This window comes from Leptodactylus fuscus, chromosome 3 (assembly GCF_031893055.1).
Source record: "Leptodactylus fuscus isolate aLepFus1 chromosome 3, aLepFus1.hap2, whole genome shotgun sequence".
Classification (NCBI taxonomy): Eukaryota; Metazoa; Chordata; class Amphibia; order Anura; family Leptodactylidae; genus Leptodactylus; species Leptodactylus fuscus.
The window spans coordinates 135,166,316-135,185,412 of record NC_134267.1 but is presented as its reverse complement, the minus strand read 5'-3'; the positions used below and the strand labels follow the sequence as shown (position 1 = coordinate 135,185,412).

General features: G+C 38.0%; 1 protein-coding gene across 3 annotated transcripts in view; it reads right to left on the bottom strand.

Moving 5' to 3' along the window:
* DST (dystonin) overlaps nt 1-19,097 on the bottom strand; it is a 397,510-nt gene that overhangs the window by 23,190 nt on the left and 355,223 nt on the right. For all 3 annotated transcript variants that reach the window (XM_075268370.1, XM_075268369.1, XM_075268371.1), the window contains exons 73-90: nt 15,894-16,097; nt 14,849-15,080; nt 14,322-14,548; nt 13,632-13,754; nt 13,299-13,400; nt 12,409-12,510; nt 12,128-12,301; nt 10,838-10,993; nt 10,528-10,725; nt 9,183-9,311; nt 8,679-8,849; nt 8,125-8,280; nt 7,195-7,401; nt 6,993-7,112; nt 3,339-3,508; nt 3,010-3,169; nt 2,462-2,656; nt 1,998-2,126 (exon numbers count right to left, since the gene is read on the bottom strand). In XM_075268370.1, coding sequence (XP_075124471.1) covers nt 1,998-2,126; nt 2,462-2,656; nt 3,010-3,169; nt 3,339-3,508; nt 6,993-7,112; nt 7,195-7,401; nt 8,125-8,280; nt 8,679-8,849; nt 9,183-9,311; nt 10,528-10,725; nt 10,838-10,993; nt 12,128-12,301; nt 12,409-12,510; nt 13,299-13,400; nt 13,632-13,754; nt 14,322-14,548; nt 14,849-15,080; nt 15,894-16,097 — 2,955 coding nt within the window. The remainder of the gene's footprint in view (nt 1-1,997; nt 2,127-2,461; nt 2,657-3,009; nt 3,170-3,338; nt 3,509-6,992; nt 7,113-7,194; nt 7,402-8,124; nt 8,281-8,678; nt 8,850-9,182; nt 9,312-10,527; nt 10,726-10,837; nt 10,994-12,127; nt 12,302-12,408; nt 12,511-13,298; nt 13,401-13,631; nt 13,755-14,321; nt 14,549-14,848; nt 15,081-15,893; nt 16,098-19,097) is intronic.

Here is a 19,097-nt window from a genome sequence, read left to right as displayed (position 1 = left end):
GTAATTAAACTAGAGACTTATGAGGGGGAGATGGTGACTGGGGCAAAATAATGAAACAGGGTGGAACGAAGGGAGGGGTTAGAATGGTTTATAATAAAAAATATAACATAAGAAATAGACATGGCAGGACATACAATAATAAAATCCTGATAGGGCTAAGCTGCAGCCAAGAAAGTCTACTACTAATAAAAATAGATGGGGCAACAAAGCACAATGAGCTAGTTGTTTTTGGAGTCTACAACTAACTATGTATAAATAGGAAACTGAAACCTCTGACTCTCAGGAAACAGGTTTTTAAAAATAATTGGTGCAGGAGCCAACCATAGAGAAGGCCATTCTGGATTTAATATTGCAAATAAACTGATAGAATAGGAAAGGTGCAGGTGCACCAAGAAATGTGACCGTGATATAATAAATTTCCATTTGTTTTTCAATAGGGCGACGCAAAAATACTGAACTTCAGAATGGCAAAGTTGAATAAGCTTGAACTACATAGACATAGAATGTGGTTCTTTACTGCGAAAGCAGTGAGACTATGGTACTCTCTGCCAGAGAAAATTGCAATGGGTAATTCTCTAAAAGAGTTTAGGACATGCCTTTGTGCCTTGTTTGAGTGGCAATATTGCAGGTTATAGTTATTACTAGGTTTTTTGGTGTTGGCACGTTGTTTCAGGGATTTATTCTGATTGCCAGATTTCAGGCAAAAAAAAAAGTGTTGGTTACATGGCCATGCTGCAAGTTAGTCCTGTTCATCTGAATGTCATGTGATCAAGGACTGTGATATCACTTCCCTCCGGGATAAATGAATGGTGCCGTGTGCAATACTGTTTATTCTACTGATGTTCCCCTTAAGGTGTACACATAATAAGATCATGCATGTTTAAAAAAAAATGTGTCATTATCATAAGAGGTCCAAACATTCGAAACTGGTGTCTGAACAAAATAACCCAACTAACAAATTGAGAATGTAGATGTTTCCAATGAAGTTGCCTTTACATAAAATCATGCACTAAATTTAAAGCAGAACCAGATCATCTGGATCAGTAGCACCTCCTTCAATGGGGATAGATGATGAGCCTTGTGCTCCAGTCCAACTCTGCATTCAGTGTCATTAATATCATGATATGATGCTTTGTAGTGGTTAATTCTGGTTTTCTGAGGAATCAGGGTTTAGAGAGCATGACATGTCTACACGCATTTTTCACAGCAAACCAACAGCAAATTAATCCTAACACAGACTGAATAATTCATACAGATTATCTTATCAATGACAAAATACTCTCCATGACAACCACATAAATACTACATACATATCATGTGGAAGAGGAACAAACAAAAATCCCAGCAAGGAACTGTTCCAGGCTGTGCAAAAAATGTTGTGCACTTGGTAGAAAGCAACAGCAGTGGAGAAACTTTATCGCATAATGAAGAGATGGAGCCTGAAAATATGGCTCTCAGTAGTAACACTTCTATTTTCTTTCCATTCCCTGCTGCTGTTCCAAAATAAACATCAGCATGTTGTCATTATACATGCCTTTCCCTAATAAAGATGTCTTGAGGTTGGTGATCTTTTTATTGCTCATGAGTTTATGTTCTCATATGCAGAACCAGGGTGGAATGTTAACCTTTCCTGCTAGTAAGCTTTACTAGGGCTTGAAGAACTAATCCAGCCAAGAAAAAGTACTGGTAAACTGGCTCAGAATGGCATATAAAAAAACCTCTCATATTCCCTTTAACAATCTTCCTATTCTCTTTCTGATGCTTTCTAGACTGCTGCAGTCTTAATGTCCTGCTGCTATGATGATGTCCCAGCTAAGGGATATGAGACATGGTACTACCATCACTGGCTGTAGCAAGGTTTACAGGTGGACAGGGGCAACACAAAATGGAGGTGACTGTTTCTTTGTTTTTTCTTATGCAAGATTCTGAGCTAGGCTGGAAATTTTTTTGTTGTTGGCTGAACAACCCTTTTAAACCAGAAGGTGCATTCTTCTCACCTTGTGCTGGTCTATGAGTGACTTCAAAGACTCTTCATCATCAGGGAGAACACCATGGAATCTCAAGGCCTGCTCTGCTTCTGCCAGCCATTCCAGCAATGTATGTACTGCAGAGTGAAACTCCTCCGCCTGCAATAAGATATCCTTTGGTAAGATCTTACATACAGGTCATGGTTGATCAAGTTAATTATGTACGCAGCATAATATAGTATACAGTTGCTGTGATGTGACTATATGCCAAACTATGGCATTGTTACTAAACCTATGACTGATGAATAACTACATTTTCTATTAGCCACCTTGTAAATATGACTGGTGCACTTAAGCTACAAACTGTAATAATATAACAATTCACTTGTCAGTTTTAAGAGCAGAGACAAGACTTACTGGTATCATGTTCTCATAAATGTAATACAGGAAAAGAATGTTGTCATGACTGATGCGTAATTCCTCTCTGAACCCACCTGGCGCAGTGCATCTTCTAGTCGGGTCTGTTTGGATACAGATAAAGTGCACACGGTTTCCCAGCGGGTGCTTAATTCCTGCATCTGGGCTTTCACCCAAGAAGAGTCATCACGACTTCCTTCAATTAACTCTCTAGCCGAACGTCTCAATGCCTGGATACTGCTGCTTCGCTTGCCCAACTCTTTCTGGAAAACCTAAAGAGACAGCATGCCAAACCTGATTTACACCGAATATATAATAAAGTGGTTGCTGGCTTGTAAATAGTTTTAAAGGGCATAAAAAAAGACAAAAGAACTGAAATTCACCTCGCTATTGTCTGGCCACTCCCCTTCCAATGCTTACCAGACAACCCATTAGTCTCTAACTCACCTCAACCAGTTAATGCCCTTTCCCAAGTGTCAAGAGGCACCAAGAATAGAGACCAAAGGGGAAAGCTGTGTGGCCTGGGCAGCAGTGAGGTGAATATTATTTCTTTTGTTTTTTATGACATTCACTTTTTATGTAACTATTGATCTAGAAAATAAGTGACAGGTATATTTATGATTACTTTGTGGTTGTCAATGAGGTTCATCACAATGTCAATGTCCCCATGTACAGGTTGGTCTTCAGCTAGCTGTGGTTCCACTCTATATAACCAGTCAATAAGGGCCTGCAAAGCATCTGTGAACTGGCCAGAAAACAGTAGTGCCTCTTCTAGCTTGTTTTGCCTACACAAAAAAGTTAAAAGAAGATATGTTGAAAATTCACCGGTTTACACTCAAACATCTAATGTATTTGAGAAATTTGAGTCAACAGAAGTTGGAAAATTAGTCATTTTTTAATACAGCATACACCATCATTTTCAGGAGGAACAAGTAACATAAAATCATCCCTCACCTTTCCACTGATTTTCCACAGACAGTATCCCATTTGTCTCTTATCTCACTAAGCATGTTGTCAAGCTTCTGGATATCATCACTAAGTGTAGCCTTTTCTTTCAATGAGCGTCCACTTCTTGTGGTGGTATCATAGACTGAGTGCTTGGCACCGAGGGTTTTCTGGAATTCCTGGGGATTACAATAAGAAGCTATTCCTGCTATTCCACCAAAGGTACAAGAGACAGAATAACAACAAAAACATTTGACAAACGGCTTTGTGACATGAAATCTGAGATAGAAACTTTTGGCAGCAAAAGGACTGGAAGAATAAAGATGTAAATCAAGACGAAGAATACAGAAAGAAACTGCAATACATCATATTAGCAATGTTCCGATGGAAACTTTTGCTCATAAGGTCTACCTTCCAAACCCATGTGTTAGTCTTGCACACAGAGATGTAGTACAGATTACATTATTAGCTTGTTCTCAGCTGTGCCAGAGAAATCTTATACTTCTTTTAGTGGTGTGATATAATATACATATTACTTAATGCATTGGCTGGCCATCAGAGGTAACAGAGCCTTGTCAAAATGTAAAATGCAATTTCTTCAAATAAAGCCAAAAAAAATCTGGACTTTCTGGAATCATCCATCAGCCAATATGATGACCGCAAGCTAAAGGGAAAAAATCTGATCTGTAATCTGGCACTTATGGTTTAGTAATTCCCAAAAAATTCTCACAAGCTGTGTGACATGACAGTTGTAATAACCTACGTAAACATAGCATATGATAGGATTTGTTCTTCATTATAAACGGTAAAGACAACTCCAAAAGTTGAATATAGGAATTATCACAACATTGTGCCTTGTCAAGTACTCAAGCTGCTAACAGAAACATAATTCACTGAAAAATGCAATGACCAAAATACAGAGGGAACATATAGTGTCAATTACTACACTCACCGGCCACTTTATTAGGTACACCTGTCCAACTGCTCGTTAACACTTAATTTCTAATCAGCCAATCACATGGCGGCAACTCAGTGCATTTAGGCATGTAGACATGGTCAAGACAATCTCCTGCAGTTCAAACCGAGCATCAGTATGGGGAAGAAAGGTGATTTGAGTGCCTTTGAACGTGGCATGGTTGTTGGTGCCAGAAGGGCTGGTCTGAGTATTTCAGAAACTGCTGATCTACTGGGATTTTCACGCACAACCATCTCTAGGGTTTACAGAGAATGGTCCGAAAAAGAAAAAACATCCAGTGAGCGGCAGTTCTGTGGGCGGAAATGCGTTGTTGATGCCAGAGGTCAGAGGAGAATGGCCAGACTGGTTCGAGCTGATAGAAAGGCAACAGTGACTCAAATAGCCACCCGTTACAACCAAGGTAGCCAGAAGAGCATCTCTGAACGCACAGTACGTCGAACTTTGAGGCAGATGGGCTACAGCAGCAGAAGACCACACCGGGTGCCACTCCTTTCAGCTAAGAACAGGAAACTGAGGCTACAATTTGCACAAGCTCATCGAAATTGGACAATTGAAGATTGGAAAAACGTTGCCTGGTCTGATGAGTCTCGATTTCTGCTGCGACATTCGGATGGTAGGGTCAGAATTTGGCGTCAACAACATGAAAGCATGGATCCATCCTGCCTTGTATCAACGGTTCAGGCTGGTGGTGGTGGTGTCATGGTGTTGGGAATATTTTCTTGGCACTCTTTGGGCCCCTTGGTACCAATTGAGCATCGTTGCAACGCCAAAGCCTACCTGAGTATTGTTCCTGACCATGTCCATCCCTTTATGACCACAATGTACCCAACATCTGATGGCTACTTTCAGCAGGATAATGCGCCATGTCATAAAGCTGGAATCATCTCAGACTGGTTTCTTAAACATGACAATGAGTTCATTGTACTCCAATGGTCTCCACAGTCACCAGATCTCAATCCAATAGAGCATCTTTGGGATGTGGTGGAACGGGAGATTCGCATCATGGATGTGCAGCCGACAAATCTGCGGCAACTGTGTGATGCCATCATGTCAATATGGACCAAAATCTCTGAGGAATGCTTCCAGCACCTTGTTGAATCTATGCCACGAAGAATTGAGGCAATTCTGAAGGCAAAAGGGGGTCCAACCCGTTACTAGCATGGTGTACCTAATAAAGTGGCCGGTGAGTGTATGTTACAGTATTACTATATCCTGCAGCATACCACAATAAACCTCTGCTACCCATAAGGCAGCTGTACAATTATTACATTCCATATCGACTCCTTAGTAAAGGGGAAAGTCTGATAGAAACCCTAGAAATAACACACAGACGCCATATAAATATTACATAAATATACAGTACACTACACTACATTTTATTCTTTTTTTTAATGAAAATAAGATGACTGGTCAGCTGTAATAGTTTTATAATTTATGGATAAACCACAGAAAAAGCGTAATGTGATCTGTTGCATGTGCTGGTATACAACTATATCCCATATCATGCAGTTATTTATCCCTTTGTATTAATTATGTATTCATTATTTCATACAGATTATAATTTTTCAGACCTAGGCCATTGCACTAAGGTCTATGAAAATGCCAACCACACATACACATCTGCAGGTATATTTCTGATGGTTATGGGTTAATTATTTAGTATTCAACAAGCATTTAAAAACTTAAAGGGAGTCTGTCAGGACAAAACTGAGATATAAACTAATTATAGTACCTTGTAGGGCTGTGATCACAGTTTACAGTTATGTATTTTTTTTTATTCAGGACCACTTCTCCATTCTTGTAAAAATTGTCCTTTTATCCCTATGCAAATGAGCAGAAAAGGGCTTTAGGGGTATTGCTTTCCACCAATGGGCTTCACTATCTGCCGCTGCTAAGATCAATCCCCACTTCTTGACTGACATCTCTCTCCTTGGCCTCAGAGAGATGTCAGCCAACTAATGAGGATGGAGCTGAGCAGCAGTTAGAAGCAGCAGGTTGTGAAGGCCATCGATGGAAAGCAACACTCTCTAAAGCTTGGGGCAGCTAAAGCCAGATTCCTTTACTTCTGGGTTCAGTGTGACATCATCAGACATACACTGTGCAGTTAAGGGTTCATTCACACGGAGGAAAATGGTGAAGAATTTGGTGTAGAATTTCAGCACTGAAAAAAGTGCCACCCATTGACTTCAATGGTTCCTTTTTATGTTAGGAAAAAAGGAACCCACTGAAGTCAATAGGAGGCTTATTTTCGGCGCTGAAATTCCACACCAAATTCCTCACCATTTTGATCCGTGTGAATGGACCCTTATACTGCATGCTGAGGTCAGGGAGAGAGATGTCCGTGAACTAGTGGGCTGGGGCTGAGCAGCAGTTAGTAGCAGCAAATAGTGAACACGCCTATAGCCCTTTTCTGCTCATTTCAATAGGGATAAAAGGACATTTTTTACAAGAATGGAGTAGTGGTCCTGAATAGAAAATACATCACTATAAACTGTGCTGACTGCACCACAAGGTTCTGTGATTGGTTTAAATCTAAATACCCATTGTTAGTTGCCATTTTGTTATTTACAATTAAAATGCATTTTCAGTTCTGATACCTCTGTAGCCATCATGAACACTCACTTTCCCAGAGAAATACAAGATTTAACACGTTATCCACAATTGATTTGTTGTAAGAAATCCCTGACCTTATGCTGTATCAGCTGTGTTTTGATCTTGTCTGGATCATTAGCAATCTCAAGTTCTGAGTCTAGAGATGTTTCAGATTCTTCAAGCCATTCCATAAGTTTAGTAAAAGCATCATGGAACTGTGGAAATAAATATAAGAATGTTACTCAGCACTGGAAGAGATACTTAATTCCTTTTTAATACCATATTAATGTTTCTTACCTGTTTGGACCGCTTGCGAGCATCATCTAAAGCCCGACCTCGTTCCAGTGAACGTTGCACCACGTTTTCCCACCGACTTTGCACGCTGATCAGTAAATTTTTAATTAAGACCACATCTTGTTTTTGGCTGAAATACTTTAAATGGGTGCCCGTCTTATCCAGTTCCATTATCTGATCTTTATGCGAGTTTACCTCAGTAACAAACACCTGGAATATAACACACAGACATACATATAGTTATATTTCAATCACACTACAAAATACAATTTATTAGACAAATATATATTCTATAAAGGATATATACTGTTAAAGAATATCACATTATAAAAATGATATAATAACTAGAGAGATTTCAAAGGTAAACAGATTCAAATATAACACTCTCCTAACAATCCCGCCCATTCTAGCCCTCCCACCATCCCTTGTCTCATTAATAGCCCTTCCCACCCTTTCCATCTCTCTAGCCTAGTGATCCTGCCCATTACTAGCCTCTACCCAATAAAATGATCCCACCCTTTACTAGCCCCTCCCACCATCTCCCTAGCTAACTTATTCAGCCCACTGCTAGCAGACAAGAAGAAAGGAGGAGCATTCACCATACTGGACAAATACTTTTATATTGTCATAGTTCAGGTCTTTTCAGGTGTTGTGATACCTAATATAAATACTTCTACTGTATTCTATAATATATATATATATATACTTATTGTATTCTATTATAAATAAAGATAATTCTGTATTGCAGTATACTGTATATATATCACTCTTACACTACAAACTTCTCCTGGCAGGTTGCAGTGCAAGCTATACAGTGGCAAATATGGGAGACATCAATAGGACATTTAGATGAAACAAAAGTTAATAAAAATCCTCAACATTCACCCCAACCAATGACTGTAGTAACATGCAATATTGTAAATCAATACATACCTTATGTTCATCAATTTGAAATAACACTGTGTCCAAAACAAGACTTGGGGGAGAAGCCATAGTAAGAGTCTGTTCAGCTTGAGTTAACCAGTTTATGAAGTCTTGAAGAGAATTGTGAAAATCTATGGCCAAACCAAGAGCCTCTTCTAATTTTCCCTAAAGAGAAGCACAAATTAATAAATAGCTATATCTCTGTTATCATTTCTCCTAAAGAACAGCATAATATTTAATGATATTCAATACAGACAGAAAGCCATGCTCTCTCTCTAACACCAGCCAAATAAAATCTTGTACAAGATCATTAATAAAAAGAGATTAATAAGTCATGTAATTTCTGGAAACATCTCAGGAACAAAAATGTAACATTCATGTTATGTTCCCCAGAAAAAAAAAACAAAAATGGTCTCCTTGGAAGAGTGCTTTGTCTCTTTTTGAAATTCAACCATTTATCATTTTGAGTATAATGTTGATGTCTTCTAACAAGGTAAGTATGACGGTCACCCACCTAACATCCACAACAAAAATGTATCCTCTGATCCAACAGCAACACTTACTTTCCTCTCACTGAGCTTTGTCTCAACTGAGTCCCATTTCTCTTTTAAGTTATTGATGTCTTGAACCATATTTGCCTCTGGTTCTTCAAGGCATCTTTGCATCATCTGCTGGCTTTTATGCATTATGCTTTTGTAAACATGTTCTTTGGCTTCAAAGGCAGCACACAGTTCCTAAAACAATACATAACATGCATTATTTTATCAATACAATATATAATCTATATACACACACACATATATGAGTATGAACAATAACAATGTTCTCTTTCACAACCTAATTGGTCATTCTAGTGAATATGTGTTACTGTAATTCATAAGATAAACAAAATAAATCATTGCTTCTTGACATCAAATACAGCACCAATTATAGTATATTTCTCTATGTATCATCTTGTCAAGTTTATATATGACTTTATTTAAATAACAAAAATGTATAAACATATCAGAGGCAAGTCTTTAGATAAAAAGCATACTACAAAACTTTGTTAGAGCTCAGATTCTTACCAGATGAGTGTCAAGCTGCTCTTTTGCCGTCTCTGGTAATCCTCCAAGAGGCTTGGAAGCCAGTAAATGACGTTCAGTGTCTGACAGCCATTGATGCATCTCTTCAATTTCATTGTGGAAACCTTGAGCCTAAATTTCACAGAATAGATAAGTGTTAAACAAATGTCAGCAATATAATATTGTGCAGTGCATAAGTACTTTCTCAACTATTCCTGGATATTGATTTCCGAAATTGTATGATAAATGGTTCTGTGTGTGTTTGGGGACACTATTTGGCAAACACAATCAAAGACATCTACTGATCTATAAACATAAAGAACTTCAGAAAAAAATAAATTCAAAGTACATACCATGAAGTCATTCATTACTCTAAATACATGTATATTATTACTGTATAAGGAAGTAATCTGTGTAACATCTCTTATCCTTAACAGGTAGAGAGAAAACAGAAATAGTCAAAATGGAGTGAGAAATAGAGAAAGCCCAAGCAACTGAAATAGTGAAACAATATACATATGTACATTAACTCCCCTGTTACAAAAAATGACTTATAATGGTGAAGTATTACAGCAAGAAACAGAGAATAGCCAATCTTAAAGGGGCATTCTCATAATCAGCATTTATCGCGTATCTAAACGGCAGATGAGTAATGTCTGATCGCTGGTGCCCGCACCATTGGACCCCACAAACATTAGAACAGGGGAGAATGAACTTGAATAGAGGGGTGGTCAAAATGCACTTTCCCCCCTCCCCTACCATATGGATTACTCTATCGTATAATGGCCATCATATGCCATTGAAAACTCAAGATTGAACGTTGCAATGGTGTATCATCTTTAGTCCAATATGCTGTGTTATACCATGTAATTTTTTTTATTGCGTATTGCTATGTACTCCTACTATGGTATTTCACCTACCTGTTTTGTTTACTGATATGCAATTGTTATATTACCCTGTTATTGAAAAATTATAAAACAATAAAAAAAACTTTGAATAAAAAAAAAGCACTCTGTTGCCTAATTCAATGTCTATGAAAAGAATCTGTATTTAGCACATCTGACCACCAGTCCCCATTGTGTTCGGTGACAAGCTCAACATGCATGCTATATTCAAACTCCTTGTCACTGGGGTGAAACAGGAGCTTTAAGACCCCCATCCTAGTGGTCATAGGCACCCAAGTGGTGGGGCCCCAAGCAATCAGACATTTATCACCTATCCTGTGGATAGATTATAAAAATTAATTATGGAAATACCACTTTAACATAACAAATAGAAGGAAAAACTATTGATAGTTGAATATCTGCATATTGCTTCCCAAAGCAATGGTGAACAAATATCCACTCACCTGAAATAACGCACTGTCCAGTTGTTTCCTCCTTTGTTCTGTTTTATCCAAGACATTTTGCCAGCGTTGACTCAGAGCTTCTAACCTGCTTTGCAGACTACTTGCTTCTTCTCCAGCACTGGACTCTATCAGGTCATTCCCAGCCTTCTGTACTGTTTCTACACTGGACTTGTGTGCCAATACATCATTTTGGAGTACCTTCATTGGTTAAGAAACAAGTGATACAGTAATAAGTGTGATAACGTACACAAAAACACTAATATCATACTCATTAAAAAGAGATCACAAGTGATTTTACAATGGTTCTTACATGGTGTTTGGCAAGTTCAATCTCAATGGTCTTTGGATCTCCACCAATGGTTTTCTGTTCATTTAGCAGTCCTTCTGTATGGGTCATCCATGTCAATAACTCATCCAGAGCATGCTGGAATGGTCCTAAGGCTAACAGGGCGCCTTCTAGTTTGTGCTGTCAACAATACAGAGTATACAGTACACAATTAGACAGTATATTACAAAGAGCACTTTGATTAGTATTTAAATAGAATTCTACAAAATCATCAACGAAAACGGTTTATTCACCATTCACATACTAAAAATAATAAAAAGACATCTATATACTTATGTACTTTCTATATATTTATAGCTAAAGTTTTATATATTCATATGATTCAGTGGAGTGTAGATTAACGTTTTCTGGACAGTCAGTTATGTTGTACAAAGCAAGAACAGACACGGCCTTGCTTATTGTGTATACCTTCTAGCAACCTAATTAGTCAACATGTCAAAACTGAAAAATCTGAGCTGGAAGTAGGTGAAACCAAAAAGTAATTATACGTCAGAGTAACCATAGTTTGATAACATTTCTTGGTGGAGACACAACTTAACTTTCTTCTTTTATTACTGCAATTTCTTACTTCCAGGACAAAGAAACTGTAAAGCCTATTAAAGTCTATTGATGTTTTTCAAAGTTTGATTCCAAAATAGAGTCACCCAGACTTATCATTCTAGACACCCCATTGCAGATGATATTCATAAACTGGTATAAAATGGTCGTATAACTGAACACTTAATACAGGGTTCAGCAAACTAAAATACTACTATGTAGTCTACAGTGATAAACATATAACATACCATGGGCTGCTATGTATTTTTCATCAGCACAAATAAGAAGTGTAGTGCACCATTGAGCTGACTCAAGACAAATATGTTCACATTATACAGTCCAATCAACGTGTTCTTACTGATGAAGCCCCAGTAATAAAAAGTATAAGATCTACTCTACATAACCGTAATATTATACACATCTTTATGTAACATCACTTTACCTTACACCCAGTTGCCATTTCATATTTAACTCATAACTTGCTTTCAATTTTGTGAAGTTTGTTCAGCAATATATTCCTATCTTGCTTGGAATAAACACAAACCAGTATGCAGAATGCTGAACAAGCTAGTAAATACTGGGGATTACTTATGCTACTTTCCTGCAATGTAAGAGAATCTGAACCAACATACATCATGACAGTAACATGATGAATTCTTGATTCCACTATGGATTCCTCATCACATTATTAGTCAGCAAACACCAATTCTACTTTACCTGTCTGTTGATAATCTTATCCTCCAGAGCTTGCCATAAATATTTCAGTTCTTTGAAGGAGTCTTCAACAGCTAGCTTATCATTCTCATCTGTCGCCTTCTTCTGCAACAACTCTTTCTGGTGATTCAGTCTTTCCAGCTCTATTTGCTGTTGATATGCCTCAGTCTTGAAATGCTGCAGCAAAAAAATACATGTAGTTCACAAGACTGGATCCAGCAATAAACAGAATACTAACCAATGCCATCACTAAAGAACACATCATGACCAGTTACATTTAGTACCTTAAGTTCCGCTATCTGTTGCTTCACAGTCTCTAGGTCTGTTCCTATCGGTGGCATTGTTTCTATTCTTCCCATGGCAATATCCACCCAGTCAAAGAGTGCCTAAGAAAAACAGAAAAAAAAATCTATAACTTCATGATAGACATTGAGACAATACATAGATAATTTTGAAGTTTCACCACATTCAACAGAACACACAAAATGACATAAACAAATGTAGAACTGACTCTACACCGAATTTGATTGAGAACTCTTCCAGAGCTGCATTTACAATTCTGCAGGCTACAGAGCTGAAGCCTCTCCTAGTTATTGAGTGTCAGAACAGAACTTACTGTGTTCTCTTGTTTGTAATTTGAGGAGACTTTATACAAGAAAACATGTACAGTAATCTGACAAATAAAAAGGATCCTCCAAGAACACTCATACTAGTTTGCACTACATTATCCAGAAGCTTGTATCAACTGTAAGGGATGTGGCTACTGACATTGTCAACTTTCCAATAAAAATCTGCCTGCAGCTCTCACTATACTGTAACTTGGGACCAATAAGCTGTATATGTAAAGCAAATTATTTAAAAGGTTTTATTTGACTATTTATAACTGTCACATTATAATAAAATATAAACTTTTATATCTTGTTTCCATTTTGCAAGGTGATGATGCAACACTTCTATACTAAATATTCAGCCCTGATGTTAATTAATGTTTGTGAAGCTACAGTGAACATTGTATTTCTTCTGTAGATGTCCCTTTCTCCTTTTCCTACTAAATCCTAATAAAAATCTGAAATGCAAAGGAAATGTAATAATGATAATAATTAATGAAAAAAATATGCATATTAATCTGAATATGCATATTCTACAAGTCTGATATATGCATATTATACTGTACCTGCAGTCCATCCTGATATTGTACGGCTGCTTGCATAGCTTCATCCAGTTTTTCCACTCGTTCTTTCCAAGTTTTATTCAACACTTCCCAAGCACAGTTTACCTGGCAATAAATATAGCAGAATATAAATATAGCTAAACATTCTGTATATGAAATGTAATGTTAGAATACTTAGAAAACATACAAACATGTTACTTTGACATAAAGAATCCAGTTTTACTGCTAAGGACCCAACTTTCTGCTTCATGTTGGGAATGCTACAGTATAACCTTATCAAAATCACAATTGTATCTCTTATATGATTTAACCTCCAAAGTATGAACCAGTGCTTACTTCATCTATATTTTTATTCACAACAGGTTTATCCGGTTCACCACATGCAGATATCAGCTCTGACCCAAGAGCAGTGACGACATCTAGCTCTTCTTGCAGTCCATCAATCTCTTCTTTAATCGCCTAAAAAATAAATATTTTCATAGTAACATCCAGATCATTTACATACATTTCTTCCAAGTGTGTCCATACACATCTGCTGAATGTTGGTCAAACCCCATAGTTCCAGCATGACTGGGTAACCAGCTAATGTGTATGGTGGTGTGCCAACTGTCCCTGATGACAGATGTCAGGGAAAAGAAGGACCAGGAAAAGGAGATAAGACATGAGCAGTGTCTGGCAGTAGTTTATTCCCCCTTTCCCTATTTATAACAAATGGGCACTTGCCCAGGAAGCTATGAGTAAATCCAAAGGACTGAAGTCTGCCAGTCAGCCAACATTTTATATCAGCCTGCATTTTTATAGGTATATATGGCAGTCTGGATTCTGCTGACAAATTTGCATGGATATAAGTTGAAATGATACGCAACAAAGTTTTAAGAAAACAACAATGAGTTTTCTAACATTGTTACCATTTTGTTGTACGGTATATATGTATGTTATGATATGCTTTAAATACACAACGACACAGCTTTGCGTGTGACGATAGTGTAGTCTTGTTCTTTTCTATGGATTTCTCAATCACCTCACCTCTGCTGCTTCCTGTTGCTGTTTCACAACAGAGGGATCAACTCCAGGTTCATCGAGTTCACGGATAAATTCTTGGGTGTCTTTTATGGTGGCTATTAATGCAATGTGATCACACCAAAATTTCTCTGCCAGCTCCATCACGTCCAACAACTGGGCCTCCCTCTCCTCTGTCAAAGCCTGGATGTCCTCCCAGATAAAGACCATTTGGTCAAGCTTATCTTGAACAGCTGGAGAGAAAAAACACGATTTATAAAGGACTATGTCTGCAATCAGATTCACTTTTAATAAAATAAGACTTGGTCATAGGTAATAAATAACTACAGTCAAAAATAAAAGTGTAATTAGTCTTAATGACCCATAAATTCTAGCAGCAGATCACAGCACTATTTTATCCAGCCAAATAACAGGACACAAACATTTCAAAGACAGTCATAAGTTTACTCATGATAAGAACATTAAAGAATGCACAATGAATTTCCCATTCTTGGGAATGCTAAGGATGGTTCCTGTCTTCTGCAAAGGATTACCTTTGGCTGAGATGTCTTTATCAGCACCTTCTGAGCGAGCAATCATTTCCTCTCCCCGCATCTTAAGTGTTTCATAGACAGGCTGAAGCTTTTCTAGCTCAACAGAAACATTTTTATTTTCGCTTATCTGTTCTCTGATCTTCTCACATTCTGCAGAGATCGAAGGTGGCTGCCTCAGGCGCTCAGCTATTCGCTCTAGGCTTTCAAGTGTTGGGTCAATCTTGTCATGGAACTAGGAAGCAAATTGCAAAGGTACAGTTACAATACTTCTACTTTCCTTTATCTACAATGGTAACCAAGTAGCTAAACATATAGAGCATATTTAAGTTACATGTGCATTTCTCAGGATCCTGTTTTCACCACCTGTTGCCCTGCTTGGGGTTCTACCAGCATTCCAGAATGTGCCAGCTTACTAGGACATGTAGGGTGTTCGCTGGGGTATCAGCACTGTTTCCACCAGTGAACGCCCTGCTATCCAGTTTATTACAGGTAACCTCCACTACACTTTGGGCCTGAGCAATTAAGTCCTTTTAGATTCCTGTGCTGGTCAAAAGTGTTCTTCTGTTTTGTTTAATCCAATCTCATGTATCAAATTTTACTCCCAGACTAGATGATACCCACAACAAGTGGGAGACATAATAAGACTGGTTTGCTTGCTGTGAATTATGCTGTTAGAATGTGTATAGCACATTTGTAATCTTAACCAAGGTACAAATATGTTAAGGAATACAGATCTGTCCTTCCTTTCTTTCCTCTTGACTCAGCATATCCAAAGATTTTGTGATACTCTGTTTGGAGTTGTTTCCACTATTTTTGTGGTCAGCCAGTGGTTGTGATGTGAATTCCAGTCGAGTAAATGTGTTCTATTTACTGACTTCTTTTTTAACACAAATATGAAATGTTGCTCACATTAGCAAAAGTGACATTATGTCTTCAATAATAAGCCTTTTAAATGTAGATTGCTAGAAATGGAATAGTACATTTTGACTACTCTTTTTGCACCATTTTTTGTACTAAAAATTAGGAATGAAACTTTAGGTGGTACCTGTGATGATTGTGAAATAGCTTCGTCCAAAGCAATAGCACGTTTTTTTACAACCTCCTTTATATCGCTATAAAGAGTATCTGCTGTTATATATTTCTCCTGGATGAAGAACCCTTCTTCAGGACTGAGTTCCAGCAGCTGTGGTCCAGTTTTGTTCATCTTATCTATATGAGGCTTGTGCTCAGCAATCAGTTCCCGAAGTTGCTATGACAAAATATAAACAGGTTAACAATGTTTTAGTACCACACTCCCCAGCATGTCTGGTTTATGCACTCTTACTGTTTCCAGCTGGCAAAGAAATCTAAACAAAAAGCTCTCTAAAAAGGCAGACGTCTAAGGCAGGCGGGGTATCAAGATATATCAGTGTATTTATAATGTTAGCTTATGTAGAGTGGGAAAAGAAAAACACTGATGAAGCAAAAACATTTCCATAAACTAATAATAATGAAAATAATATAATAGCACAACCCGTGATCGTATTATTTGTATGAAGATAATAACTGGCACACAAGGCTGAGGTGTAGCTTAACAGAGCCAAGAGATGGAAAAGGCTCAGAAGTGCCAGCTACACTACAATTTGATATAAAAGGAAATTTCACATAAAATTTTTGGGTGGAGTATCAATAACCAGTATATGCCCTTTCTATGCTTCATTACCAAATTCAGACAAGGCTTATTGCTTGTTCTATTTGTTTTAGCAGATACTTCAATTACATATAAAATATTTCAATAACACCTTTTCTTAGGGTGCATGCACACTACATAACGCCGGGCGTGTATGAGAGCCGTACACGCTGGCGTTACAGCAGGGCTGCCGAACACTTCCCATTCACTTCAATGGGAGCGCTCGTAAAAGCCGCTGTTACGAGCGCTCCCATTGAAGTGAATGGGAAGTGTTCGGCAGTCTGCTGTAATGCCGGCGTGTACGGCTCTCATACACGCCCGGCGTTACTCAGTGTGCATGCACCCTTAAAGTACTGAATTGTGCCATTCCTCTGTTATTTCTCCAGTGAATAAAAATAAAAAGAATATTAAAATAAAATAGTTTTCTGGGTTATAGTGGCATAATACTGTGCCCCTGCACTAGGAAGAATAATGAAGGATTGATATAATGAAGTGAAAATAAATGATGCTCTAGAACAGGGGTCCTCAGCTTTCAGCACATACAAATGACGTTAGTCATCACACCTGCAGTCTGAAGGAGGAGGAGTGTACTGAAGAGCATATAATACTGTGTGTGGAGGGGGACGTGTACCGAGGAGCATATAATTCTGTGTGTGTGTGGGGGGTGTCATACAGAGGAGCATATAATACTGTGGGGGGAGGGGGGCGTAATGAGGAGCATATAATACAGTGTGGGGGGTGTACTGATGATCAGATAGTACTGTGTGGAAGGGGGCGTACTGAGGAGCATATAATTCTGTGTGTGTATGGGGTGGCATACAGAGGAGCATATAATACTGTGGGGGGCATACTGTGGAGCATATAATACTGTGGGGGGGCATACTGTGGAGCATATAATACTGTGGGGGGCACTGCTGTGGAGCATGTATTTCTGGGTGGGGGCGCTACTGTGGAGAATATAATCTATAATATAATTTATTTCGGCCCTCCAATGGTTTGAGGGACAGTGAGCTGGCCCCATGTTTGAAAAGTTTGAGGACCCCTGCTCTAGAATTTAATAGGAAGTATTTATTAAAAGAAACAAGTGAAGAGGCCTGGGCCTTTCTTGCCAAAATAAGGAGCACAAGTTCAGTACCAATTGTGTGCCAGACAAATGATGCACCTTGATTTTTGGCAGGTATGCAGAATGTCCTTCCCTGGTACTGTATTTAGTGTTTATAGTGTTGCAATGAGAAAAGAACCAGCAGCTGTTTTTCATCCAAATATGATTCAGAAAATTGAGGTATACTAAATATTTAGTGTAATACAGAATTTCCAAGGCAGAACAATGCCTCTAGTTGACACTAGCTGGCAGTTAAGAAAAAAGGATGAGTACGATGATGCAGAACGTAATATCTACAACCCTTATCTGTACACAAACTGCAGACGTGAAATGCAATTAAGAGTCTGCTGAAAGCAATGATCGGAGGCTGTACGTGGCAGAGAAAGCAAGGCCTGTGATCCTCACAAGTTATACAGTATCATCTATTATGTGACACATGGACAAAAACAGTATAACTGCTGTGGAATGACATCCTGACAGAGAAACATTAGATGCTGTGAAGGTCGGTGTATTTCCACTCTATACAAAGCCAACTTAAATAAGAGCTAATTGTTTTTTCAGATGTTGAGAAATTGTTACTATTAGTAAATTTAATTTGCACCTTGTTATTCAAAATTTCTTAACTAGCATAGAAATATGAAGTGATTATGGATGGATCTGGTCTGACCCACATAGTTAAACATATTACTTCTGCATTCACATTAAATAATGTATTAGGTAATTTCATAAGCAGCAATTCCCTGTGGTATACATGTTGCCTTTCCACATTCCTCCCTTCTTTACATGGGCTATCTGCTGGATAATCTTTGCAAATCTATGAGAAAACCCCTTTAAATTTTCTGTAGCCTTGCTGATAATGAATACTGCATAATGTACAAGGAAACTTGCAAAGATGTCAATAAAATCTATAACTGTAATTGTTCAATAGTTCTATTTTGGAATAGTAGGACAAAATTTAAATTACAATGACGATCAAGAGAGAGAACATGGGGCAATATCTTGGACGTTCAATGCAACCAGCTGTCATTCCAAAATCTCTTAATCCCCTCCCCTTTGTAATGAAGGTACCGACATTGTTCATACGGTGTCAGTGGTCAGTGTTTAGACAGGGCTGACTATGGCTCTGTTTTGATCTGCTTTTAGTCTTTTCAGTGAGCGTGTTATTATCTTAGATGTGTACCAGATACACAGATTTTACCCTGCTGCAATTTTACTGATGGGAATCTGTAACTACATTAATGTCATCCTGCTAAGTAAGATAAAGGGAAAAGGCTGTCGGAAATAATTAAGTCAAACAATGGAGTCTAGATCCTACGTAGTCTACTAACGTCAACTCCCTAACTCTTTATTAGATGATGACTGACTACTTTTCCTTGCAGATCAACCAGAAACTATAACTGGTAGTATCTGATAACATCTAATACAAATCATAACCAGCAAAAATAATTAAGATTAGTGACAATCATAATGTCATGATA